This window comes from Marmota monax, unplaced genomic scaffold (genome assembly GCF_021218885.2).
Source record: "Marmota monax isolate L192 unplaced genomic scaffold, Marmota_monax_Labrador192_F-V1.1 WCK01_AAM20220418_F8-fsc00078, whole genome shotgun sequence".
Lineage (NCBI taxonomy): Eukaryota > Metazoa > Chordata > Mammalia > Rodentia > Sciuridae > Marmota > Marmota monax.
The window spans coordinates 6406918-6434841 of NW_026694865.1; the positions used below are offsets into that span (position 1 = coordinate 6406918).

The 27924-nt window shown below is 48.9% G+C and overlaps 1 protein-coding gene and 1 non-coding gene across 3 annotated transcripts; both read right to left on the bottom strand.

Moving 5' to 3' along the window:
• Positions 1–2282: 2282 nt before the first annotated feature.
• On the bottom strand, positions 2283–27924 carry Plekho2 (pleckstrin homology domain containing O2). Of its 2 annotated transcripts, XM_046426618.2 has the most exons (6): positions 27775–27924; positions 21290–21439; positions 16587–16703; positions 9390–9494; positions 7568–7666; positions 2283–5618 (listed from the first exon to the last, which is right to left on the bottom strand). In XM_046426618.2, exons 1-6 carry the CDS (start codon positions 27784–27786, stop codon positions 4608–4610), a joined length of 1494 nt encoding a protein of 497 aa, XP_046282574.1. In that variant the 5' UTR covers positions 27787–27924; the 3' UTR covers positions 2283–4607. The 2 variants fall into 2 exon arrangements, with proteins under 2 accessions (XP_046282574.1, XP_046282575.1); XM_046426619.2 differs by lacking the exon at positions 9390–9494.
• Positions 10811–10917, bottom strand: LOC124080675 (U6 spliceosomal RNA). Its single transcript, XR_006847762.1, has one exon. It is a non-coding gene; the product is annotated as a U6 spliceosomal RNA (small nuclear RNA).

A 27924-nucleotide genomic window follows, 5' to 3' on the forward strand; every position in this document is an offset into this window, starting at 1 on the left:
CCCTTCCCCCACCCTCCCAGCTGGGTGGCCAGAGGTTTCATCACAGCTAAATTGTTGTCCTTATAAGGAAGGCCTCTGAGCCGCTCCCCAGGGCCAGGCTGACTGGTGGGGAGCCAGGCTGGGCCTCGGGGCATCTCTAGATGCAAGGAAGTGGAGATGCCCCAAGCCCAAGTCCCTGGGCTGAGCCTCCACCTGTAGTCACAGACCCTCCAGAGTAATGACAGGAAGCACTCAGCTGTGGCTGTAGGCCAGGATGCATAGGGTCCTAACGCTAACTTTGGTCTCCTAAACAAGTTGCTTAAGCCTATTTCCTAAACTGTCAAATGGAGTGAACATTACATTTTCCTCATGAGACTTCTGTGGTGACAAGGAAAGATCAACAGCCCATGAGGCTGGAGTTTATTAAGCATTTCCTACGGGGCTGGGTCATGGGCTAAGTGTTCCACAGCAGCCTTGTGGAGGAGAGAGAATCCATTCATTTTACAGATAGGAAAACAGGCACAGTTAGTCTGAACTCACTCAAGTTGCTGTGTTTTTTGTTTTGTTTTTTCGTGTAACCAGAGAGTGAACATTCTAGGCAAGTTCTCTACCACTGAGCTACATCCAGTCCCACTCTTGGGGTTTGAATTTAGGTGTGTCTGTCTTCAAGTCTAAAGTACGTTTTTTCTACTTATACCCAGCTGTTTCAGTCAGAAATACTATTTCTTGAATAAGATTATGTCTACAGGGAGGAATTTCTGCCGTCACCTCTCTGCCCTTCTTGTTCCCTCACACAGCCTCCTGTCACAGAAACCTCCACTTGAGTTCATGTGGTCTTTCCTGAAAGCTCCATTTGTCTGGAACATGAGAGGCAGGTTAGGAGAGGCAGGAAAATGGACGCACAAAATACAGTGGCTCCAGAGATGCAGGAAGCTTCCGGGACCCAGGCCCAGGTGGAGGGAACAAGAGGAGGCAAAAGGGAAGGCCCTCACCAACCTCCCCCCATCCCAGGCCCTCTGAAGGCAGCCACCTTGTGGTTTGCAAAATCCTGCAGTGTGACTATCCACAGGGACTCAGGCTAGAGGTATTGCAGTTTGTTCAAAAAGAAGGCTCCCCTTCTCTTCAGTCCTCAAGACCAGAGAGCAAGCTCTTGCCACAACCTTCCTCAGCCCTGTGGTTAGCCACCAACACCATGCCAGAAGCTATTCCCTTCAAGGTGGCCCTCCAGAAGCGACTTAATTCTTGGGTCAGGGTTGAAGGGACACTCCCACCCATAGAGACTCATTTCAGATAAAGGGGCCTGAAAGTGGTTCTTCCGAGGTTCCCCAGCTTCTGCAGGACACGTGGTATAGCTGTCACACATAAGATCAGTGACAGGGAAATTCACAAGGGACACAAGGGTCACAGCCACAGTTGATAGGTCCTGGGTCAGGTGCTTCCTGTTATGTTGGTCACAGGGACTGTGCAGTGGCCCTCACAGAGAAGGAAAGGAGCCAGCCTCTGGAAAGCACAGCAGTGCTTTCCTACATAGAAGACTGGAGAGTAGTTTAATCCTCTTTTGTGATTGGGAAAAATGAGGGCCCCCAAGACTAAAACTTACCCAAAGTCCCTGGGTGGGGTTTGAAAATCGGTAGTCTGACTGAAGAGTTCTGTAAATGGGCCCAGGGCTTGCTTCCTTAAGCACACTTGAGGTGCTGAGAAGTGTCAGGAGTCCCCAGGCATAAAGCAGAGACCAGGCTCACCCCTAATCAGGACAAGGCTCGGAAGTAAAACAGCTGGTGGCGTCACTTGAAATCTTTATAGGAAACACCTTTTTATAAGAATCAAAAATCAAAATTGGGGGAAATTGTGTTGGGGGGCCACATTTGTGCATAGTCTTAAGATGCCTTGCACAGATTGCTTAGTACTTACAAAAGAATAAACATGAATCAGACAGTAGAAAAGCAGATACTTTGCTCAGGTGATAAAAATGAACAGCATCAAAGAGGGTCAAATGGATGTCATGCCACTAGATATGATTTCCTGATAAGGAACCACTTACCTTCCATGCAGGTTTCTGGCCAAGAATACATAGTCTCAACCTCAGACAAACCCCAAAGGAGGAATGGTCTATTAAAAGGGTTAGGAGGAAAGACTATTCTTACAAAATGTCAGTGTCGTGAAAGACAGACTGTAAATGTTTCAGATTAAAGGAGACTAAAAAGAGTTGATAATTGTGTGTAATAGCTGACCAGGACAAGAGGAAAAATATGATAAGAATAATTGTGTCAAATGATAAAAACTGGAATATAAAAAACAAACTATTACATTGGTGTTAAGTTTACTGACACTGGAAACTATAGCATGATTACATGAGAGAATAAACTTACTTTTAGGAAACACACATTGAAGTATTTAGGGGTAAAGGACCATGATAACCAACTTTCCAATGATTCAGAGAAAAAAAAATGTGTACACATGGAAGAGAGAAAGTGCTGAGAAGATAAAATAATGGGTCAATCTGGGCAGAGTATGTGGGTGTTCATTGTACTAGTCTTATTCTTGCAACTTTTATTTCCAAAAAATGTTTTTTAAAATAAGAAAGCACTGCTCCTCACATTTAGACCCTGGCCCAGAGAAACACTGAGGGGGAGGGGTAGTTGGGTGGGGCCTGGCTGAATTTAGCAGGAGCCCAGCACTGGGAGAGGCAATACCTCCAGCCCAGCCTACAGGAAGTGGGCCCTGGAACTGTCGGGAACTATGATGCCATCTGCCACCTACCCTCTGTTCCCTCAAGGCCAGCCCTAGAGCTGGCTACCACACCAACAAACAGGCTTAGGACTGGTAAGTTTCATAAAAAGGGATTTATTGCCAAACTTCAAAAAAGGCGCTTCATAAGCAGAGGACACAGAATGCCTCCTCGTCAGGGAGAGGCAGAAAGGTGGCCAAAGCATGGGAATAGACCTACTTGCCCTGCCACGCCAACAGAAGAAGAAACTGAGGCCCAATTCCTGGCAGTAGATGACTTGGCTAAAGTCCAGCCAGTCCTGGCTGCTGATGGGGGAGGCTGTTCCCTGAGGGAAGATGACAGGGGATCATGTGATGGGCACCTGATAACATTCTTGCTCTTATACAGAAGAGATGGAAGAGTGGCATAGGAGCCTAAGGACTGTGGTTTGTGAAGGATGATGAGGGCTCATGAACCATGGCATTGCTGCTCACCTCTGCACCATCGGGGTACAGACCAAAGAGGAGACCTGCCTCTTCTGATCTCTGCCCACTGCCCTCAAGAACAAAGTGACAGTACAGTAATGAAGACATCAACCTGCACTGGCAGGTCTCAGTGGGCTTGGCTGGTGGCTAAAGATGGGTGGAGCAGTGGGCAGAAAGGCCAGGGCATGCTGCTGTCACCCTCTCTTCTCTTCTGTAAACAAAAGTGCACATGGAGAAACCTCCTGGGCAGGTCCTAGAGAAGTTGCCCCCATCCCCACCCCTAAGCTCCACCGTCAGTCTAGTTGCTGCAGCAGGATGAAACTGGATATGCTCCCAGATCCAGGCACAATTTGGGATGGGACTTGGGAGGGGACCAGGAATGGGCCAGGAAGGGAGAGAGGAGAAAATCCTCCTTCCACTACAAAGTTAGGAGGGGTGACCCACCAGGGGTCTGAGCTGAAGAGGGCTAGAGGGGAGAGGGAAGGGATGTCAGACTCCAGCAGGCCCCATCAGTGTATGAGGAGATGATGGAGACACTGGGCCTGTTTGATTTGAGGAGGAACCACAGAGACCCAGATAAGTCCCATCCGGGGAGGCACAAAAGTTGGAGGGGAATTCTGAGGGCTGATTTATGATAATCACATACAGGTTTTTTTTAATGTTGACACTGGGCCACTCAGGGGTTCACCTCTTCGGGAGTGTGCAAGGCTAGACACAGCTAGTCCAGAAGTAAAAAACAAGTTAGGAGACCCTCTGGTTCCTCTTCTTTCCTGAAATGCTCTAGACTTGTGCCTCCAATTGCAGCTCATCAAAGAGAAGGAGGCTGCAGAAAATGCCCTTGCTTTGCAGAAAAATTAACAGGCCCAGAGAGGGGCCACACAGCAAATGCCTTCCTCACGAGACAGAAGCATCTGCCTCAGGAGGCCCTAGCTGAGTCCCAGGTTTCACCCAGCTGAGGGATGATCCTATAGCCTACACCCAAGGCCTCTGAAGCCATTCAGAATAAGTGTGAAGGAGGCTGACTTGGAAGCTGTCTGGGAACATCTAGAGATGAGAGGAGGGACTACAGTGGGGCTCAGCTGTGTTCTATTCAGAAGTCAGGAATGTAAACTACTGGGGGTGGGGAGCAGAGATGATGCCACCCCTAGAAACCCCAAGAACTGTGCCAAAGCCCTGGGGAAGTTTGGAACAATCACTCAGCACATAGGGCCTGAGTGTGAGCTCCTAGCACAGAGTCCCAGGTGAGGCCAAGCCAGAGAGACAGACAGTGGTGCTGGTTGGCACCTGGCACCACTGGCCAGGGCAGAGTGGGAAGGACACCAGGAGTTTCTTCAGGTCCTAACCAAACCCTGACATGCCCAATGGACCTCTTTTCTCAACAAGGCTGGGCTTTGATGGGCGCAGCCAAGAGGACCTGCGCCTCTGGCCCAGCAGGCCTACGGTGCACTTCTCCTATAGAGGGTCACCAGTTCCTTCCGCTTCTCCTTTAGCCCAGGGGCTTCCTGACTTAGGTCTCCCAAATCTTTCATTTCCTGCAGGACCTGAGTGGCCTGCCTCAGCTGCTCCACAGCCTGGCTGAGCAATGTCTCAGCACTCACAGGGGGTGGCTCGCTGCCCAGCACCTTGTTCAATAGTTTCTCTGTCTGTTCTGAGGCTATCTTCACCTCCAGTTGGGCCCGATACAGCTGTTCCCTGGGCAGCCGTGGATGCCTGGAGCCTTCTCCAAGCAGGTCTCCAAGGGAGGAGCAGCGGGGATGGAATTGAGGTGGCAAGTCCCAGGGGGGCAGTGCTGTGGATGTCGTTGCATCCTCTCGGGCAGTTCCTGGAGCGCCTGCACCTTGGGATGGCTTAGGCTCAGGACCATCATCCACACCATTCACTGAGAACTGTGCTGAGCCTGGGGCAGAGGACCCAGCGGTCCCAGAACTCTGGGCTGGCTCAGAAGTCTCCATCCCACTCAAACAGGCTTTCATTTTCTCCGATAAGATCTTGGGTGGGGGTGTAGGGGGCTTCCCACCCCTAGGGGAAGCCTCTGCAGTCTCAGAACAAGGTACCTTGGAGAGTTCAGCACTCTCCAGAACAGGGAGCTCCTTGAGGCTGGGGCTCTCCCAGCTCACCTTCAGTTTGTCAGGCAAGATGCTGTTGGGGGGCTCCTTAGAGCCACTGTCCTCCCCCAGCAGGATCTCCGAGTCCTCCTGGCTCTCAGGTTGGGCTTCAGAGCTGGCTGAGACTGGGGTTGGGGCTCTGTCTCCAGAAGGGGGCTCCACCTTATCACTAAGGCTGGTCTTCTCAAGTGCTGGGGAAGGCTTGGTAGGAGGCATAAGGGGCTGAGGTGTCTCCCGGGGCTGGACCGCACTGACATCATTGCTGGGGGCAAACACTGGTGGCCCACTGTCCGGAACATCGAGGTCCAGGCGCAAAAAACCGTCAGAAGCTGCGTTGGCTACCTGGTGGGGGGGATGGTATGTGGGTGTCAAACAGGCTAAATGGTCACTGAGTCAAATGTAAATTCCCCCAAGTCTCAAGCTCATTCACTTCTGCTTCCCTTTCTGGAGACCTGTGTCCTATCTGCCAGTTCCTCTCCAGCCCTTGCCTAATCAGTTGAACACCAGGGGAGAGCCACTGTACCAAATGGGCTTGTCTCGCCACCTGACTCTGGTGACCCAGGGGACACCCAGCAGCCCAAGTTATGGGGATCTTGTCACAGAGCTTCAGAGATCTTGGAGCAGAGGTGGCAGGAGGCATCTCTTAAGGTTCCTCAGATGTTGGGGATGCTGGCAGGGACCCTCACACCCTTTTACATGTCCCATGTGATCTGGCCAATACCTGCTCTGAGTCATGTGGAACTCCCACAGAAATATTCCTCCAGTGCGTGCGCGCACGCGCGCGCACACACACACACACACCGTGCCTCCCTGAGCTCCTCTCGAAGGTCCCACCTCAGATCTTCCCCACGGGTGTTCCTGTTCTTTCGAGGACCTCAGCTCCCCTTCTGCAGCTCCTCTCCTTCAGCTGACAGAAAATAGGCTGCCTCCTCTCCACAGCAAACCTTCTGATGATCCTGTCCCTTTGTCCCTCTCATGGTCCCTGCCCCTCTCATGGTCCCTGCCCTGTGCGGTGTCCACAACATCTCTACCCTGACTCCTTCTCCTAGAAAACATGCTGCAAACATTATCACTTGCCTTTTCCTTGTTAACTGTGGATGCCAACCTGGCTGCTGTTCCCCAGGTCTGGCCGCCCCCCTCTCTCTCTCCATGCTCTACCACTGATCTGGATCCCCAGCCCTTTATGTTTTATTTTGAGAAGGGGTCTGCCCTTGAATTTGAGATCCTCCTGCCTTGGGGACTATGACTGTATATCACTGCACCCCGTTTGGTCTCTCTCGCTTCCTCTTCCTTGGCTAATGCCTACTGCTCCTCTCCAGCCCCCAAATATCACATTTGCTGAAGTTCTTTCATGACCTCCAAAATCGGACACCCATATAAGCTGCACTGGTCTAAAAGGGGTGCCCCCTTACCCCTCACTCTTGCTCATACATTCTCCCAAATTCCCTGTGCCCAGCACCTCCCTTTGCCCAGTCTTCAGGCCTTTGACACCACTGACCACCTTCCTGCTCTGTCCAATCCCAGCATTCAAGCAAGCCTCGGTAGCTCTTGCTTCCCAGTGTCTCCCACGAACCCTTCCCTTCTCATCCACACCTGAAGCCTAGGGGACCAGCTCCCCCACTTTTTTCTGTCTCTCAATCTAACCCACAAAAAGAGCCTCCAACTAAGCTCTGGATTGTGCCTTCCCATTCTGTTCCCAACTCTTGCACTCAAGGTCTCCACAAATTCCTCCCTAACCCTGTCTTCCCAGATCAGTCTCCCAAACCAGCAGAGCCATTGCACACCTTGAACTGCTCTGCCCCGTGCCTCAGCAATTACCATTCCCTTTGCCAGGAATCCCATCATTCCAAATCTGCCAACCAAAACCCACACTGTCCTTCAAGGGTCAGCTCAAATGCCAGTGGCTCCTCCACGGTCCCTCCTGCCCACAACCTCACAGCATTCTCTGTACAAAATTAGACACAGCTCTGCTTGGGGGAGTCTATGGACAGGTCTATTTTCCAACTGGAAGCTGAATTTGGAGAGTCAGGGACTAGTCTCATATGTCTCAGTTTCCCTCTAGCCAACTCTGGCTAACCTACTATGTAGCCCATAAATGAAAAAGACTATGGGTTTGGGAACATCTACTCCCTGAGCATAATAGCACAAGTGCCCTCTTCTGTACATCACTCAGCAAGCCCAACTCCAGGTGTCCTCAGGAAAGAGATTGCCCAAGCCTGGATGCCACTCTAAGGAGTTGAGCCCCAGGCCCAACTGACCTCCCACCAACCAAACCGCAGGCACAGCCTTACCTCCTTCAGGTGGATTCTTGTTGGTGGCCGACGCCGTTGGCCCCCCCGCACCCGGTCCCGTGTCACATGCTCCAGGACACAGGTCTTGTCCACCTTTACCTGGGAAGGAGAGGGAGGCAGGTCAGCCCCCACCAGGCCTTGGGGAGAGTAGTAAACACCCATTGTCCTGACTTAGGAGCAGGGTCTGCACCCTGCATCCTCACTCGACAGGGATAGCACCCCACCACAGCCCTGTGGTGTCTCCTCCTTCTGGACCTCTACTTCTCTCTAAGTCTACACTGCCACTAGCAGTACCTCTGTCAAGTCTGAGGCTCTCCTGTTCTCTGTAGCTACACTCTTTGCCTCAGTCTTCCTGCCCAAATATGAGTTCACAGTGCTTACCCTTTAGTCTATCATAAATATCTAAGCAACCCTGAGGCTGCTGCAGGGTTTACCTGGGGAGTGGGAAGTGGGGAGAAGCCAGACCTCAATCCCCTGGTATCTGCCTTCTAGCAAAGGCCTTCTCTGACCCCTGCCTTTCTCCCAGGCCAGTGAGGACAGTCCAGGAAAGAGCAGAGTGTCTACCCCGTGGGCCTGAATGTCTGGAGAGCAGCATCTCCTTTCTGATGGTCAGGAAAGCGGGTCAAGGGTAGCTGGAAAACTAGAGTAAGATTCACATGGGAAATCTGGGCTTTGAACCCTGGAGTGGCCTGTCCCTGTGATGGAGTGGGGGCTTAAGCCTGTCTGGAGCGCCAATAGTCTGTGTCCTCAGTGGAGGACAAGACTGGGGGTGAGTCCCAGGCCATGGCTCCAGTATCCTCCCCCAACACCCTCAGTATGGCCCATCAACATTTTCCCTGAAAATAGGAATGCTTTCCCCAGGCAGTGAAGAACTAAGCGTGACACAGTAACACAGGAAAGAATGTAGCAGCCACAGCTGGGAGTTGGATCTGGATGTTAGGTGGGTCTTGCTTGGGAAGGTTTGTTTCCCTCAGGTCTCATCCTCTACAATCCAAGGTGTCACACAAGGTAGACCTCAAGGTCATTGTAGCCCAAACAGCTAAGGATCCATAATGTCAAAAACAAAGACAAATCCTCTCTAGGAGATCCTGGCCTCATGGGACATACTGCCCTCCCTGAGCCTGATCAAACCACGGTTGCCAGAGTCACCACTACAGCACAGATGGATGAGGTCACTGCAGACAAATAGGGAGATTCAGGGCTGCAAACCAGCCTGTAAACCTTGCCCGACTTCATGGGCAAACTGAAAGGGAGCACTCAGGCTGAGCTCACCCCCAGCCCACCCTAGCCTAGGCCACCTGCTGTTTCCAGTTAAGGTCGGGCTGGAAAAAGCCCATGGCTGCAATCAATTAAATTCTACCATACCACTTCTGTGCCTTTTTTTTTTTTTTTTAATGGGGATTAAACCTGGGCACTTTACCACTGAGCTATATCCTCAGCCTTTTTTATTCTCCCAGCCCTTCTTATTTTGAGACAAGTCTAGCTAAGTTGCTTAGGGCCTCACTAAATTGCTTAGGCTGATCTCAAATTTGTGATCCTCCTGCCTCAGCCTCCCAGGTCAATGGGATTACAGGTGTGAGCTACCACACCTGGCAACACACTTTTAATTTAAAATAAGTTACTTAATTATGCCTCAGTTTCATCTGTAAAATGGACAGCACCACCCACTTTGATGGACTGTTATGAAGGCTAAATGAAGTGTGCCCCAGGTGTCTGTAGCAGTGATGTAAATGAGGAGTAGCCTGGGACAAGGTGGGCAGGGACCTCTCCCAGACCACACATGGTGGCGAGCCCAGAACCTGGCCATAGGACTGAATCGCACCTCATCAAAAGCCTTGTTCTTGCCTCGGCTGATCCCTTCATTGAGGGCTTTGATCCAGGATTCTTTCTCTTCCCCACTGGGTGCCTGGAATTTGATGTCACTGACCTGCAAGGGATGGATGGTAGATATTTTATAGAGTTCACATTTATGGTCACATTTTCATGCCAGTTTCCAAAGTCAAACCAAAACAACCCCACAACAGGTCTGACATCGGCATTTGAAGGCGAGGGTAGGGAAAGAAGCAGAGAAGGGGCCCTCCCCTAGCCCATAGCTACTGGAGGCTTGGACTGGCATCAACCTTATCCTGTGGAAAGAGCTTGAATCTGGACTCCCCCAAGCCAGCTGCCTGATCCCCGGGCTTCAGTTCACTTTATGTTTGTTTGTTTTTGTTTTGTTTTGTTTTGTTTTGTTGGTACTGGAAATTGAACTCTATCACTGTCCCAGCCTACACCCATGCCAGCTTGATTATAATGACAGAGGTGACAGGCATGAGGGGTGCCCATAATTAAGTATTACTGGAAACACAACCCCCCTCAAGCTCTGTAAAGAGCCCTACACCCAAACCTGGCCCCACCAAAAAATATGTCCCAACTCCTAAAGTCCCAGGGTCTCCTTTCTGGCCTTGAATCAGACCATAATCAGGTCATTGGGGGAGTCAACTCTAGCCCCCATCATACAGATGAAGAAACTGAGGCTCCACAGATGGGAGGGCACTTGACTAAAGCAGTCTAAAGTAATCCCTTCTAACTCCCAGCTTCCCACCCACATCAACCCCAATCCCTCCTCACTACAGGCAGGAGTTCTGGAGAGGCAGCTTGGAGTTCTGTCCCTACCAAACCTAATGGCCAGAGAGGAGATGAGAGGAAAGTATGAAGTTACCTCATGCAGTAGAGAGAGCGGTAGAGCTTCCCAGCTGGGTCTTAACCACTTACAGTTATCTGAACTTGGGCCTCAATTTTCTCATCTATAAAAGGGAATACTGCCGCATGCAGTGGCACATGCCTGTAATCCCAGTGGCTTGGCAGGCTGAGGCGGGAGGACCACGAATTCAAAGCCAGCCTCAGCAATAGCAAGGCACTAAACAACTCACCGAAACCCTGTTTCTAAATAAAATACAAAATAGGGCTGGGGATGTGGCTCAATAGTCGAGTGCCCCTTAGTTCAATCCCCAGTACCCCTCAAAAAAAAAAAAAAAAGACAGAGAGAGAGAGAGAGAGAGAGAGAGAATACCACCATAATCTGCCTCAGGGAGCTAAGAAGATCATTTAAAAATATGTATGTAGAAAATGCAAATTAAAACTACACTGAGACTTAATTTATCTGCAGTTCAGAATGGCAGCCTTCAAGAATACAAACAAATTAATGCTGAAGAGAATATGGAGAAAAACAAACATTTTTACACTTTTTTATTGATTTAAAAAAAATATATGGAACGCTTCATGAATTTGCATGTCATCCTTGCGCAGGGGCCATGCTAATCTTCTCTGTATCGTTCCAATTTTAGTATATGTGCTGCCGAAGCGAGCACCATTTTTACACTGCTGGGGAGATTGTAAATTACTACAACCACTATGGAAATCAATATGGAGGTTCCTCAAAAGACTAGGCATGGCACCATCATATGACCCAGCTATACCACTCCTCAGCATTTATCCTAAGGAATTAAAGTCACCATGCCTCATTGACACATGCATACCCATGTTTATGGCAACACAATTTACAATTGACAAACTATGGAACCAGCCTAGGTGGATAAATCAGTGGATTGAATAGATAAAGAAAATGTGGCATATATACACGATGGAGTTTTATTCAGCCATAAAGAATGAAATTATACATTTGCAGGGAAATGGATGAAACTTGAGAACATTATGTGAAATAAGTCAAATTCAGAAAGTCAAAGGTCATATGTTTTCTCTCATATGTGGAAGCTAGAGGGGAAAAAAAGGGAAAAAAGCAGGGTGGGGGAAATCTCATAAAATTTGAAGGGAGACCTTTAGAGTAGAGGAAGAGGACCAGGAAGAAGGGGGAGGGGAGGGAAAGGAGAAGTACTGGAAATGAAATTGACCACATTGCCAGGTGCAGTTTTGCATGCCTGTAATCCCAGCAACTGAAGAGGCTGAGGCAGGAGGACAGCAAGTTCAGGACCAACTTCAGCAATTTAGCAAGAACCTATCTTAAAATAAAAAATAAGCTAGGTGTAGTGGCACACACCTGTAATTCCAGCAACTTGGGAAGCTGAGGCAGGAGGATCACAAGTTTAAAGACAGCCTCAGCATGCAGGGCACAGTGGTGCACACCTGTAATCCCAGCAGCTTGGGATGCTGAGGCAGGAGGATGGAGAGTTCAAAGCCAGCCTTAGCAAAAGCGAGGCACTAAGCAACTCAGTGAGACCCTGTCTCTAAATAAAATACAAAATGGGGCTGGGGATGTGGCTCAATGGTTAAGTGTCCCTGAGTTCAATCTCTGGTACCAAAAAAAAAAAAAGACAGCCCCAGCAACTTAGTGAGGCCCTAAGCAATTTAGGGAGACCCTTTCTCAAAATTAAAAAAGGACTAAGGATGGGGTTCAGTGGTTAAGCACCCCTGGATTAATCCCTGGAACTAAAAATCATCATCATCATCATCATCAAAGTAAAAAATTTAAAAGATCAGGTATGTAGTTCAGTGATAAATATTCCTGGATTTAATCTCTAGCACTAAAAAAAAAAAAAAAAAAAAACAGAAAAAGAAAAAAGTTGACTAAATTGTGTATGTGCTTGTACAAATATGTTACAAGGTAGCTCCATGGCTCAGTGTTTTGTTTTGTTTTAAAGAGAGAGAGAGAGAGAGAGAGAGAGAGAAACTTTAGTATTTATTTATTTTTTTTTTTTTTAGTTCTCGGCGGACACAACATCTTTGTATGTGGTGCTGAGGATCGAACCCAGGCCGCACGCATGCCAGGCGAGCGCGCTACCGCTTGAGCCACATCCCCAGCCCGGCTCAGTGTTTTAACATGTGTGAGGCCCTGGGTTCAATCCTTAGCACCATAAAAAATAAATAAATAAAAGATGTATCTAATTTATATACCCATGTTCACAGCAGCATTATTCACAATAGCTAAAACATGGAAACCATCCAAGTGTTCATCAGTGGATAGATGGATAAGCAAAATGTAGTGAATACATACAATAGAATATTATTCAGCCTTAAACAGGAGGGAAATTCTGACACATGCTACATATAGATGAACCTGGAAAACATTATTCTAAGTGAAATAAGCTAGCACAAAAAGCCATAGACTATATGATTCTACCTATACAAGATATAAAAGTAGTCAAAAATCATAAAGAAAATAGAATATCGTTTACAAGAGCTGGGAGAAGAAGGAATGGAAGCTTAGTGGTTTTTGTTTTTGTTTTGATTTTTTATTTTGAGACAGGCCCTTGCTGAGTTTCTGAGACTGGCTTCAAATTTGTGATCCTCCTACCTCAGCCTTCCAAGTGCTGGGATTACAGGTGTGTGCCATTGTGTCTGGCTTCAGCTTAGTTTTATAAGATGAAAAAAGAGTTCTGGAGATGGATGATAATAACAGCTGTAGTATGTTGTGAATGTATTTAATGACACTGAACTAACTATACTTTAAATGGTTAAGACAGTAAATTTTATGTTATATGTTTTGACCACAATTGTTTTAGAAGTTTTTTGGGTTTTTTTTTTAAGTTAAAAAAAAAAAAAGATAAATCTCAAGTATTGAATCTGGGGCTGGGGTTGTGGCTCAGTGACAGAACACTTGTGTAGCATGTGTGAGGCACTGGGTTTGATCCTCAGCACCATATAAAAATAAATAAATAAAATAAAGGTCTATCAACAACTAAAAAATTTTTAAAATTAAAACAAATAAATAAATAAATACTGAATCTGGAGCTTTGCAGAGTGAAGAAATTCCCCAGTAGTAGGAATTAACGGGTTGCCTTTCTTCTGGATAAATAGTCTCAATTTTGTCATCTAGAAAATGGGATCACATGTCCTACTACAAAGCAATGCTGAGGATATTAAACATGATTAAAGCCAGGCCCTGGCACATAGTAGGTATTCAGAAAATAGTTAATGAATGAATGAGCCAATAAATGAACTGGCCCAAGGTTCCTTCCTTTGCCTTGTTTTTGGGCCACTGCCTACTCTGACCTCAAGATGCCCTAGTTCTTTGTTGGCAGTGGCCAATCTGCCCATCCCCCACCCTGGTGTTAGATAGCGCCTTCCCTCCTGCCACTCTCCCAGTTATGTAACACCACAGTACAGTCAGCCTGGCCCCCGCAGCATCCTCATTATATAACTTCCTCCTGGCCACTGAGCCTCCTCCTCATACAGGGCCTAGGTGCCCCCCACTCCACACCAGGCATAGCCAAATGCTCATTTGCATGACCAGGGTAAATTCAATCCTGGCAGCAAATCTGCAGTTAAGTCAGAAACCCCAGGGCACCTTGGCAACTGCCTCTCAGTTCAGCCATCAGAGATGCTGGGGCTCAAGGAGAGACTGTGCTCCGTTCAGAGGCTACAAAGGCCACCTAATCCTGTGATGGGAAAAGTGTCTAGGACCACCACCTCTGACCCCAACTTCTGTTCCTATTCAGGGCTCCAAGATGGTGACGCTCTTCCCTGGTATAGGCCTTAGCATCCCTAAAAGCTTGGAAAGACTCTGATGCATGGCAGTAGCAAGGGCGTAAGAGTGGAGCAGGAAAGAGTCAGATGGCTGTCTTTACTACTTTGGGACAAGAACAGAAATATGGATCCAACTCACCTTGTAGCCCCTTCCCCACTGGCCCAGCCCACCAGATGCAGGCTGGTGGAAGGGGTTTGCTCAACTGGGAGAGGAAATGCAAGGTTACAGGGGACCAAGCTCTACCCTAAGACATCCTGTAATCCTGGCTCAAAGAGCCAGGCATTCCACAAGGATGACTGGAATCGGGATGATTAACACAAATACCAAGAAGTTATGTCCTGAAAAGCCACAGGCTACACAGGTCCCTACCATAAGCCCTTTCAGGAAGTCCCAGGAACACTGGCCTTGCTGGGAGCTCAGATGCTAATAAGACTGGCCACAGAATATGCCCACAAGGCCTGGGGAAGGGGGAAGGGCAGAATGGCAGAGAGGAAAAGTGGGGGAGGGGGGGAAAGGAGGCAGGAAAGAGGAAAGAGCCAAGCTGGCCAAGACCAGCAGGGCAGCAAGGCCCAGCAGTGGCCACCCTGCTTCCTGGCAGCGGCTGCTTGTGACCTCATGGGCAGGGGTGTGGGGATGGAGAGGCAGGGGGAGAGGGGTATGTGAGACACTGGAGTCTTTGTTTATTTGATTAGAGGGGAAAAAAGCGGCCTCAGGACCAGACAGCCAGGGTCACATGACCTCCTGGGCGGCTGGAGGCTGCACTGAGGACCTCAGGAACACCCAGGGCGATGGGAAAGGCGGGAGGGTGGGAGGGTGAGAGGATGCAGGTGGTGCCTTGGGCCAGGTCCACAACCTGGGGAGGCAAGGGTCAGGGGCCTTGAGCTAGAGCCAGACTGTACCTTTCCCTCAGGTGGCCACCACCACTTATTCCACGGCTCCATCTTCCAACTGACTGCCCTGTTCCCAGAGTCACCCAGAGTCAACTTGAACTCTTAGCGGGGTTGGAGAATGGGAGGAGGGTGCTGGACAAAGAAGTTGAAAGTGCAGCTGCACAAACAGGCCTCCCTGAAGGTGCTATCCCAACGGAGCTGGGCCCCACCTCCCTCCTAGTCCCACCACCAGCTGGTTCTAAGAGCTGGAGAATGGAGATGGCCCACAAAGCAGCATGGACAGAACATAGAGGCAAGCACCCACACACATCCACATACTAGGAGGCACTCAACAGAACCCAGCAGACCCCAAGCAGAACCAAGGCCAGAGAGTCACTCAACCACACATAAGGATCTTCACATGCATCATACTCTGCATCTCAAACACACACATACATAGAGCGCCCACTCGGAGAGACAGTGAGTGGGTCTCCAGGACAGGGTAGGGGCTGAAAGATCCAGAGCCTGAAAGATCAAAATGTGACCCTCTTTTCCTCAAAGAGCCCTGAGCAGCAGATGTTAGGTGAACCTGGGCCCAGCCACAGGAATCCTCAGGACACTATAAACCTGCCCCTGCCCTGGGGCACATCCTCCAACTCCCCAGAGTCAGAGCTCTGTAGCCCTCTCCAGTGCAGACTTGCTTGCTTCTCTGCCCAACCCCCAGCAGAGTAGGATAAAGGGTTAACAAGTAAAGCATCATGGTCTCCTCCTCTTCCAGGGTCCAAGTCCCCAGGACTACAAAGAACAGAGCTCCTGACCCCTAAAACTAGAAGAGAAACAAAATGGCCTCCAGCAGGCCCAGATGAAACCTACTGCCCAGCAGCCAGCCTCTGTGACTCAGCCCCACTCTGCAAGGCTCCACATGACATACAGAGGTTAGGGTGGGTGTGGCGAGAGCTTACTTAGAGCTGGCAAGAGGTGCTGCATGCGCCAGCCTCAAACCCAAATTCCCTCCTAACATCTGTGAAACTGTACCAGGTGTCAACACCCCCAGACTACCAGTCAGAGTGGTGCAAACAGTAAACCTCATCTGTGCACAAACCAGGTCCCAAGGAAGACTCTCTCAGGCAAGAAACTTTCTCCAGCTACAGTCAAAAAAGGAAAGGAAAAGGGGAGGAAAGCTGGGGGCTGTGGGCCTCTTAGTTCTGGGTCCAGGAGGGGACCTGAAGAGGCTACCCAGGAAGGCCTGGGATAAAGGAGAGGCCACATCCTTACTCCTACCTGACAGGGTGTTGCAGAGCTAGAGACCTCACCCACAGCTCTCCTGCCTTAGCCCTGGGCCTCCTGTGAGTTCAGGGTGCAGAGAAGGACCAAGAGCCCCTCTTCCAGTGACTACTTCCAACCACAGCCTGGAATAGAGGCCTCAGGGCCTAAAAGAAGAAGAGGAGAGGAGGGATCTCAGTCCAGCCCTAAGTGCATCTCCCATCAACCAGGGGCTGAGGAGCCTCCAAGACAAAATGAGTAGAAGGTCTAACCTGTGGTAGTCACTGGGTTTGGGCCTCAGCCAACTCAATAAGAAACCTGCAGGCTCCATTTCAAAGCCCAGACTGGTTCAGCCACCCAGGGGTGGTATTCCCAAGCAGAATCTGGCCTGGAGGGAGGCAGATAGAAGTGGGCATATCCCTACCTTGTTCCCTGGGGATCTCAGCAGGATAAACCGGTGTTTCCGTTTGAGGAGAGCACGGAGGTCCTGGCACTTCTCATAGCTACCCAGCTCTACTGTCTCCACACACTTCTGTTCATCCTGGGGAGAAAGACAAAAGGGACATGAGCTGATGAGAGCCAAACCCCACTAAGACTCAAAACCCAGGCCATGCCCAGACCCTGAACCCACTCAGGAAGGACATCATGTCACCAAATTGTGGATTCAGACCCTGGCAAGTAGACAATGCTCAGTATGTGCTGACTGGAAGGAAGCCCTCAAAGCTTACCATCCAGGCAAGAAATAGAGCCCCAAGCCCAGGGGTGGGTATTTGTCTAAGGGCTGAATCCAGTGGCCTAAAGCCAGAGGGGGAAAAGGGATGGCTGAAAAGACTTAGAAGGAAGCCTGTGCAGGACCAGAGGCCACAGATTTGTGTAAGAGGTAGCCTTGGAAAAGAGATGCAGGATGTCACAAAATTGGGAGAAGGAAGACTTTCCAACTCAGCACAGTGATCCTGTGATTGCTCCCCAATGTGGCATCTTCCTGTGCTGATCCCTGGTTAGGGTGAGTGGCCTCTCATCCCAGGCTGCAGGCCACACACAAAAAAGAGGGTAAAAGCTCATTCAAAGCATCCCACCCTGTCCCCTTGCATGCCATTCTGAGGCCTCAATGCTAGGCAGGTCAGTGGCCAAGACAGTCCCATCCTCTACCACTGTCCAGGCTGCCTTTCTGCCCACTATCCCTGACATATAAGTGTTTTCTCCTTGGGCACTACCCATCAGGTGCCTGTCTAGCAAGCTGCCTGGGACAAGCTCCTCCCTCAGTGGTGGTCAACTGGTTCCTCTTCCAGGGAAGACCCAGATAAAACAACTTCCTGGGAAGCAGAAGCAGGTCCTTTGGGGAAAAGGGGAGTACAGTGCTTTGGAGTCTGGATGACAAGTTAAAGTTAAGGAAACTTGCTGATGTCTAACACTTAGTAAGCACTTTTGCCTCCCTGATTCTCCAGAGCCACCCAAGAACCTTTAAAGCCTAGAACTGCCAGGCACAGTGTCACACACCTGTAATCCCAGCTTGGAAGGCTAAGACAGGAGGACCACAAGTTTGAGGCCAGCTCCAGCAACTCAGTGAGGCCCTAAGCAACTTAGTGAGACCCTGTCTCAAAATTAAAAATTTAAAAAAGGGGCTGGGGTGGTGGCTCAGTGGTAGAGTGCTCGCCTAGCATGCATGAGGCACTGGGTTCGATCCTTAGCACCACATAAAAACAAACTAATATATCCACCTAAAACTAAAGATACATAAATAAATAAATTTTTTTTTTAATTAAAAAAATAAAAAGGGCTGGGGACATGGCTCAGTGGTTAAGCGCCCATGGGTTCAATCCCCAGTAACTCAGTATCTGTCTTATCTGACAGGTGAGGAGAATGAGGCCTGGAGATGAAGTGATTTGCTCTAGGGACACAGACACACATCCTGACCCCAGGCTAGGGTCTTTCTAGCACACTATATTCCTCCCAAGCACAGTCAGTGACTAAATCAGTTCCTTCTCAATAGGTTACTCTATACCAGTGGTCCTCCCAGTGTGGCATTTGGGGCAGTAGCATTGGCACCACCCAAGAACTTGCTAGAAATATAAATTCTGAAGTCCAATCTCCACTGAATCAGAAACTTAAGAGCACAGGCTTGGAAATATGAATTTTAACTAGCCCTCCAAGAGATCTTGATGCATAAGAAAGTTTGAGAACCGCTTATCTTCACCAGAGGTTCTCAATTTTGGTAGCCTGGAAGTTATTAAAAACCTCAATACCCAGGTTGGGGTTGTGGCTTAGCAGTAGATCGATCGCCTAGCAAGTGCGAGGCCCTGGGTTCAATACTCAGCACCACATAAAAGTATTGTGTCCAACTACAACTAAAAAATATTAAAAAAAAATTCTCAATACCCGTCAGGTGTGGTGGCACATTCCTGTAATCCCAGCAGCTTGGGAAGCTAAGATAGGAGGATTGCAAGTTCAAAGCCAGCCTCAGCAACAGTGAAGCACTAAGCATCTCAGTGAGACCCTGTCTCTAAATAAAAAATACAATATGGCTCGGTAGTTCAGTGTCCCTGAGTTCAATCCTTACTACCAAAAAAAAAAACAACACCCAGGCAACATTACAGACTGATGATACTAGGATCTCATGGGGTGAGGCCCAGATCTCAGTAAAAGCAGATGATTGTACAGTTCAGGTGGATAACCACTGTTTTACTCTCTTCTGCCTCTCAGGGAAAGGAGACTAGAAGCCAATATTACCTGATCTGTCTATCCAGGTTCATTCAGGTATCTTTTCCCATTTTTGTTTCCATATATCTCTTTCTAATCCCTAAAATCCAATCCCTTCCAGGTTCCTCCATGAAGCCCAAGAGCCAGAAAAATGCTCTAGGTAGCTCCCATGCTGTCCCGTACATTCCCCTAAGCATTGGTGTTCTCCCTTCTTTGAAGTCTCTCATCATCATTTACTTCTTGGGGCAAGTAAACATCTGCACAGCACCTGCCAGGTACAGTTACCCTACTAGGTGCCAGGGGCACTGAGCCCCACTATAGAGTAGCACAGGTTTATGTCCCTGCTCAGCGGGCTCGTTCTACCCTATTCTGTGTGTCTACCTCCTTTCTGTCCCTCCCTTGGTACTCTTCAAGAGACAGCCCTAAAGAGGGACATACATATGACCAGTGTGCTACAATGAGTGCCTGGCTCAGAGTAAGACCCCAGGAAGTCTCCTCCTCCCTGGGGATCCAACAGGAAAGCTCCAGTGAGAGTAGCTCACTGTGCCTCATGTCCACAGGCCTCCCCAACTCAGCAACTACTGGCCCAAACGCACCCTCCTCTGCCTAGGGACAAAAAGTCAGTCCATCTCTGCCACCCAACTTCCCATAGCTGCCTGTCCTGGGTCTCTTCTCACACTGAAGTGCTGAATCATCTGATCCTTCTGCAGCTCAGAGGAAAAAAAAAAAGAGTAAAGCAGCAGACACTGGGCGGGGGCAGCATCTTTGGAACATCAGCCTCTGACAGCAAAGAAACAGTCAAGAGCCATCCATACTCAGCTGGTTCCTTACATCAGAAAGAGAAACTGAACTAATAAGCATTTTTCAATTCCTACTCCTGGGCCAAGCTCCCCCACGGCCGAATGCTAAGTTCTTGAAAGAAAGTTTTTAATAAGTGATCTTAAAAAAAAAAAAAAAGGTATCATTTGGATTTTTCATGTTTGGGGGACATAAAATCCTTCCTGCTTCCCAGGCATGGCCAGATGTAGAGCCGGAGTCCAGGACAAGTCTGGCAGTGCCTGACAGGCTGACAGCTGAGAGATTGTCACTCAACTCTTGTAGCAGCTGGTACTGGGGGAAGCTGTGACAACCCTCTTTATTTATAAAAATATCCCTCTGCTGCCACATTCTCAGCCGTGGCACATCCTAATTTGGTGACAGCCGCAGTACAGAACATCTGGGGGACTGTCTGCACACACTTATCTCCTTGCTCTCTTCCCACTGCTTCACTGATACCCCAGCTCCAGGAGCCTAGGGACTCAGGACAGGCAAGGTGATTCTCAAAGGTAGCTTCTTTAAATGCTTAGATCCAGGCTGCTAAGTCTTTATGGACCTGGGACAATTATGAATTTGCCAGATACTTTAAGGAAGGTTGAGAGAGACTGATAAAGAAGAGGGGCAGGCTTCCCCTTCTACCCTCATGTATTCCAGCTATCAGACAGTGGATGGACCCTCTGATAGCCTCAACCCAGAACCCAAACTGCATCAACAAGAAAAAGCCACCTTTCTTCCTGAGTCTTCACCTAGAGTTTTACTGACTCTTAACACACAATTTTAGTATCCTTGGATGTCCGAATTTCAAGCCTGCTGAAACAAGGAGGGGCACGAGATCCTGAAGTGGGAAGATGTGAGGACTGTGGGAGGCACAAGCAGAAGTGGCGGCAGCAGCTTGAAGTTAAAGGAGAAAGAAAAGCTAAAAGTAGAGTCTGATGGTACAGAACAGACTGATGGGTTTTCCTTGCTGGTGTCTCTTGGTAGAAAGGGCACTGAATTTAGTTCTAGACCTGACTCCTCCATTCACTGTGAGATGCTGAATTCACTGTCATCTTGCCACCCTGAACCTCAACATTAAATTCTGTAAAATATAAATGATGACCATTCTTTTTTTAATATCTTTATTTTATTTATTTACTTTTATGAGGTGCTAAGTACCGAACCCAGCGCCTCGCACGTGCTAGGTGAGCGATCCACCATCTGAGCCCTGTTGACCACTCTTATTCCCATTGTGAAGAGAGGTATGTAAGAGTTCCAAACAAGTATGAAGTATTAATTATTATTTCTATAACCATCACTGAATGTTTTTCTGGAACGTTCACTTATATGGAACTTTGCCCAGAGACAGGAATTTCCAGTACACAGGCCTACAGTTGAAGAGACTCACACTAGTTGCACATATAGTTCAAAGAGTTTTCATCCAGGAACCCTAGAGGCATCATCCCATGTTACAAATGGAGACCCAGAGGAGATTAGGCACTCACTCAGGGTGGCACAGCAAATAAAAAATGGAGGAGGTCTTTTAGCCCTAGGCCCAGCGTCCTCCTACTGGCCTGGCTGCCCTTACTTTGCCTTCTGCCCCAGAATCCCCAATAACAGGGCCAAAAAGGGCCTCACCTCGTTCTCGTAGACCAACAGCTGGGCTTGGCAGAGGAGCAGGTAGCGGTCTTTCCAGAGCCCCAGGAGGCCCCCACTGCTCTTCTTGATCCAGCCAGCCTTGTCTGCTGTCCGAGCTCCCCGAGGCTTCTCACTTCCCTCCTTCAAACCCTGTAAGACAGCACCAAGACATGCCATGAGGGCTGCTACCACATGGTCCACAGGCAACACAAGAGATGTGTGTCTGTGTTGGGTACCTAATGACATCATCCTATGTGAGGGTCCCCACTACCTCTAAGGCAAGATATTCTTAACCAATATCAGAAATAATAACAATAGAGCTGGGGATGTGGCTCAAGTGGTAGCATGCTCTCCTGGCATGCGCGCGGCACTGGGTTCAATCCTCAGCACCATATAAAAATAAAATAAAGATGTTGTGTTCACCGAAAACTTTAAAAAATATTTAAAAATATAAATAATAACAATAATAATAGCAATTACCACCTTTCTTTCTTTTTTTAGAGAGAGAGAATTTTTTCTAATATTTATTTTTCAGTTTTCGGTGGACACAACATCTTTATTTATTTTTATGTGGTGCTGAGGATCGAACCCAGAGCCCTGCGCATGCCAGGCGAGCGCACTACCACTTGAGCCGCATCCCCAGCCCAGCAATTACCACCTTTCATTGAACCACTGTTTCACATTTCATACACACAATCTCATTTCCTTTTATAACTACCCTCCAAGGTGATAGTATCATTATCCAAATGTTATAGCAAACTGAAGCTTAGAGAAAAGAGAAGACTTGCCAGAGTCCCATAGCCAAAGGGACAGAGCCAGAGTTTAAAGTACATTGCCAGGCACAGTGACACATGCCTGTAATCCCCGTCCTTCAGGAGACTGTGGCAGGAAGATCACAAGTTCAAAGCTAGCCTCAGCAACTTGGGGAGGCCCTGAGAAACTTAGCAAGACCTTGTTTCAAAATTAACAATAAAAAGGGATGGGGATGTGGCTCAGTGGTTAAGCCCCTGTGTTCAATCCCTGGTATCAAAAAAACAGAAAAATAAAAATAAAGGAGGTCTCCATGACCTATGTTCTACCCATTCCACCCTTCTATCTCCATGTGTTCATTCAACCAGTCAACAAATGATGCACTGAGCACTTATGTCATGGAAGAAAAGTAACAAGGTCTCTGTTCTCATAGGGCTCACAGCAGGATGAAAGAAGAACTGAACAAATAAACACCCAGACACAAACACATAAACCAGTGTGAAATGGTATAAAGGACACAAATAGGGGCCAATGAGAGGACAGTGGGGAACTGGTCCATGTTGGGGTGGCCCATAAAAGCCTCCCAAAAGAAAGAACCTTTAAGCAGAGATTGGAAAAGTAGCAACCTGCATCTCTAACCCACTCTGCAGCCCTAGTTTCCTGCCCCAAAGTAGGAGGCTCTTCTACCTTCATCCACACCCCAAGCCAGGATCGTAGGGTAACCATCCCACCTGGTTCTAAGAACTCTTTTTATTTATTTATTTATTTATTATTTTTTTTTTATTGAACTCTTCTTTCAACCAGTTTGTACAGGAGTTAATTTAAGCCCTTCCCCTGGACAGGGCAGCCACACTGTATCCCTGGGTCAGTCACTGACACTGTGTACCCTGTCCATTACTTGCTTGGGTGGCTGGGTGCCAGGAACATGCCTACCAGATGCGGTTAGATTCACTTCTAGGTCCCCTGCACTCAGCCCTTTTCTTTTACACATTCTGGACGCTCAAGAAATATCTGTGAAGCCAGGTATGGAGGCACATGCTTGTAATCCCAGTGGCTCAGGAGGCTGAGGCAGGAGGATAGCGAGTTTAAATCCAGCCTTAGCAACTTAGCAAAGCTCTAAGCAACTTAGCAAGACCCTGTCTCAAAATAAAAAATAAAAAGGGCCGGAGATGTGGCTCAGATGTTAAGCGCCCCTGGGTACCAAAGAAAAAAATAGAAGTTGTAAGAAATAAGACCCCAAGCGGGCAGGGATTTCTGTTTTGTATAATGCCTGCCACATAGTAAGTGCTCAAGACATGTCTATTGCTGAATGAAGATAAGGCATACAAAGCAGTTCCTAGGATACACTAAATTTGTAAATGACAGCTGTCATTCATGTTACTGTTGTTGTCACTGCCATCTCCTCTGGCTCTCAGGGACCTTCTCCCTGGTTCTGGTTCCCAATTCTGGACAAGGCCTTTCTGGACTAAAGCTGCTGGCCTTAGATCTCCAGAAGCTCCAGGAATGTGGGGAGCTCCCTAAGGGCCTCTCCCTAAGTTATAGATGGGAAGAGAAATGGGGCAAGTGGGATGGTTCCTAATGGTCTTCCTGGATTTAGGAATGAGGAAGTGGGAAACTGGCCAGTTAAAACCACCCTGTCCAGGGTAAGAGGAGACTTCAAGGCCCTTTAATAAGAAGCAAGAAGCTCACTGGCTATGGTGGCACATGCCTGAAATCCCAGCGACTCAGGAGGTTGAGGCAGGAAGATCACAAGTTTGAGGCCAGCCTTAGCAATAAACAAAACCCTAAGCAACTTAGAGAGAACCTGTCTCAAAATAAAAAGGGTGGGGATTTAGTCGAGTGGTAAAACACTCCTGGGTTCAATTCCCAGTACCAAAAATTTTTTAAATAAATAGAAGGGGGAGGCTCTACCATACTATCTTGCACCCAAACTTCCCCTCCCACAATACAACTGATATATGTTTAGCCCCCATGGACTATGGAACCCCCCAGGGGCTAAGCCCCTCAGTGACCCTGGCAGACTGTCATAGGGCCCAAGACTTGAAGGGAAGAACTGGGAAATGGGAATCCCCAGCCCTACATTTTACACACTCATAACCCTCCTATCAGCAGCTATACCCCTGCTGGCTAGCTCCTGGACCCTCCATGCACTGGATGGGCATTCTTAGAATGGGTGTATTTTGTGGTACTAGAGATTAAATCTAGGGGTCCTCTACTACTGAACTATATCCTCACCCCTTTTTATTTTGAGACAGGGTCTCACTAAGTTGTCCAGGCTGGCCTCAAGTTTATAATCCTCTTAACTTTTTGGGGGGGCTCACTACTACCCCATGAAATCTCACATCCCTTTCTAACTCACTCCACTTATGACTTCTCCTGCCTGCCTCACCCACTGCCTGACACGTGAAAACTCCCTACCAGCTGGAAGTTCTGGGGGCCAAGGCTGTAACCTTGTTCCTTGATCACTGTCACTTAGGTCATGGGTGTAGCACACCAGTGCCTAGTATACATGACTAGATTAGCTACAGAAGTAAGCCCAAGGCCTGGAAGGATGGGTGGGACCAGGATAAGAACTGGGCAGGAGGACTCTTTGGGACAGGGGAGGGGACAATAGAGGGGCTGCAGATGGTGTGAATCAAAGCCCAGTCATCCTACAGGAGGCCTGGCTGGAGGCCATGTTCCTACTTGCCTCCACCCTCCATACAGCCCCTCAGACCTCCTCCCACTAGAGGGCCTGGCTATGACCCAGTAAGTTTTAACAAGGGGCCCCTCCCCTTGGCAGGGTTCACAGGGGAGGTTTTGTCCAGCTCAGCCCAGTTTCTCAGCCTCCTCTCCTCTTATTGACCAGCTGACCACTGTTCTCATTTTGCCCTCTCCCCTCCCATCTATCCTCACCCTGGCCCTCTCCTACCCACTGTGAGTGGCTCCTAAGGCTCCCTGGACACCAGCCTGACTTCCCTATATCTGACATGAAAAGATGTCTGGGTCATTCATTAAAAAGGAAAAAAAAGCCAGGTCACTCTGACCCTGTGCACAGAAGAGGACAGATGGAAAGCCTCATCAAACTTATGACAGAGACAGAGACCAGAAGAAACCTTCTGGCATCTCACATCACAGTCAGCTATGACAACCTTTGCCCTCAGACTAATCCCAGTGATGCTCTGATCAAACTGTACTAAGAACCCACCATGTCAGAACCCTGTGACGAAGCAATCAGAGAGTAAGCACAGTCTATTGGGGGCAAAGCAGACCCTGAATAAAGGAAGTCCCCAGTTTGGGGGCTAGGTGGTTATCCCCTGCTTGAGGGGTTCCTATATGTTGAGAGAGACATCACATTTACCTTGAGGGAGCCCCAAGTGGGGTAGGGCCTTGGGTCAGTCTAGGCAGCCCTTACAGAAGGTGGGAGGTAGATAGGGTGCTGGGCCAGGTATACCCTGGCCCAGAGAAGGAAAGGCAAAAAGAGCATTGAAGACCCTAAACTCTCAACCCCTTCACTACCAGAAAGTGAAAGTACAGCCCAGAAAGGGCAAGAGAGTAGCCCAATGTTACAAAACCAGTGCTGAAACAGGATACTGCCCTACCTATATCAAGATGCGACAGACAAGTGGGCAGCCTAGAACCAAGGAAAGGCATGACTATGGGAAGGGAGTGGGACAGAGTCTGAGGACAGACACAGAAAAACCTATATCCAAGGTTTCCAAACTTACCCCAGGGATAACAAATCCTTTTGTACATACATCATCACTTTGGACCCAAATCCCTCTTATTTTACAGATGGTAAAACTGAGAGCCAGAGAACACAGGTGGGCAGATATTCAGTGCCCAGTTTTAGTACTTCCTCACCAAGCGTCAGCCTGACAGGGACTACCAGCCCACTGAACAGAGATATCACTGAGGCTGAGGGGGCTTGGCCCCAGAGTGGCTGGGGTATGGCAAGGAAGCTCAAAGCTAACTGAGAGCTAAAAGCAGCCATATGGAAGTGAGGTGATGTGATGGTCTGGGGTCATGGGGCAGAGCAGGTTACCATGATCTAAGAGGAGTTTCAGAGAAACAAAGATGGGTACTGAGGCCTAGAGAGTCAAGGGAAAGGTACTGGAAGTGGGAGGAAAGGAGAGTTAGGGATGCCAATGACAGGCAAGCAATAGAGAGCTCTTCCCTGTGTGGGTGAGGTTTTGAGGTCGGGGAGGAAGTAAAGCAGGCAAGACTTTAGATGGCCCAGATACTCAAGAACTTTTGGTATCTGGAAGTCAGAAAGTATCAATGTTAGAGATTAAGAACCAGAGGGAGCACAAGGCTGGGCTGAGCCCAAGAGGCCCCAGGAGAACTTCCTTTAATTGGGGGACAGAGCATATCAGGAGATGGAGTAATCCTGACCCACATCCTCTGGGAGCAGGGGAGGGGCCTTGCTAGAGAGCCCAGTCTTCCCAGCAGGAGCCCAGGGCAGTCAGCAGCCCCACCCGTGTCAGCCAGAAAGAAACCACAGCAAATCACAGTGGCCTGACTTTGCCCCTTACCTCAACCCACCCGAAGAGAAGGGGCCACAATCATAGTGCCAGGTGTGGGGGAGAAGGCTAGGCCCTATATTTTATAGAAGAGGAAATGCAGGCTGAGAGGGGAAGTGACTTATCTATCATCCCACAGAAATGGAGGGCCTGGCCTAGAAGGAACAGACAGCCTGGTTGCTCCTGAAAAGTGGCATCAGGAAGTAGGGAGGTGGTCACTAACTAACAGGGACACAAGCAGCCTTGTCCACTCAGGGCTCCCCAACAGGCCAGTTACCAGAAGAAGAAAAGCTTCATCTTTCCTCTCCACCCATCCAGGCAAAAACACATCACCTTCCCTTGGGTTGGGAAGAGCAGAAGCTGGGAAACCTCAAAGGATAAGAACTAAAGTCATCTTCTTATTCATTTTACAGGCACACATTAAGTACATGGTGTGTGCTGAACCCTTGGATGACAGGCTGCTAAGAGAAATGAGTTTGTATGCACAGGGCAGAGGTCACAAGATTACCTGACCCCACCCCAGATCAAGAGTGTCCTGAGAGGGTAGAGGGAGGCTCAAGGGGTATTGCTGGTCCAATCTTCAGCTCTTCCAGGAATTATCCCTTCCAGGGATGTGGGGAAGGTAGAGACCTGACTCCTCAGCTGGTGTGTCCTCAGATTGATGAGGAGCAAGGGAAGAGGAGTGGGGAAAGGGGACTCACAGGGACTTACACAAGAGAAAAAAACAATTTCTTCAGGCTTCCTGCCACCGGACACGGCTGCAGCCTCAGATTCCTTAAAACAGGGACCCTGGGATCTATAGGACCTCTCATCCCCTATCAAACTCACATACAGGGTCTGTCCCCTCAGGATCCAACCTGACCAGCACGAGAAGTCAATGGTAACGGAGTTCAAAGACAGCAAACCTAGGCCACTTTTAAGAGGTCATTAAACTCGCAGGAACCTCAGTCCCCCATCAATTCAATGGGAACAATAACAACTAGGATTTCCCCACAGTCAGCGAGCAAAGCCAAAGATATAATGAAGGAGGATGAGGTCTGAAAAGTGCGGGATGCGGACCCCTACCCCCGCCTCTGCTCCATCTGCCTAGGCTCAGCCTGGGAGTAGGAAAGGGAAGGGGTTCCCGAGACCAGTGGAAGTGGGGCGGGCAAGAACGGGGGCCTGAGCCCGGGACCCCAACCCCGTAAGGGGCTCGAAGACCCCAGCCCAGACCCCGGCTGGCCCAGCCCTCACCTCCTCCTCCATGGCGAGTCCGCTGGGGTCCGGCCACTCCGCCGCTCACTCCCCGCTCCCCGCGGGCTCCGCCAGCTCCATCTACCCGGGGCCGGGCGGCGGCTTTCTACATTCTGTCCCGCCCGCCGCCGGGGGCCCAAGAAACTTCGG

What these genes read in the sequence shown, in the direction of transcription:
- Plekho2 (XM_046426618.2), bottom strand. An exon ending in TGAGATCCCCAGGGAACAAG is followed by an intron (nt 9,495 to 16,586) that starts GTAGGGATATGC and finishes CATCCCTTGCAG; the next exon opens with GTCAGTGACATCAAATTCCA. An exon ending in CAAGAATCCACCTGAAGGAG is followed by an intron (nt 5,619 to 7,567) that starts GTAAGGCTGTGC and finishes CCCCCCCACCAG; the next exon opens with GTAGCCAACGCAGCTTCTGA.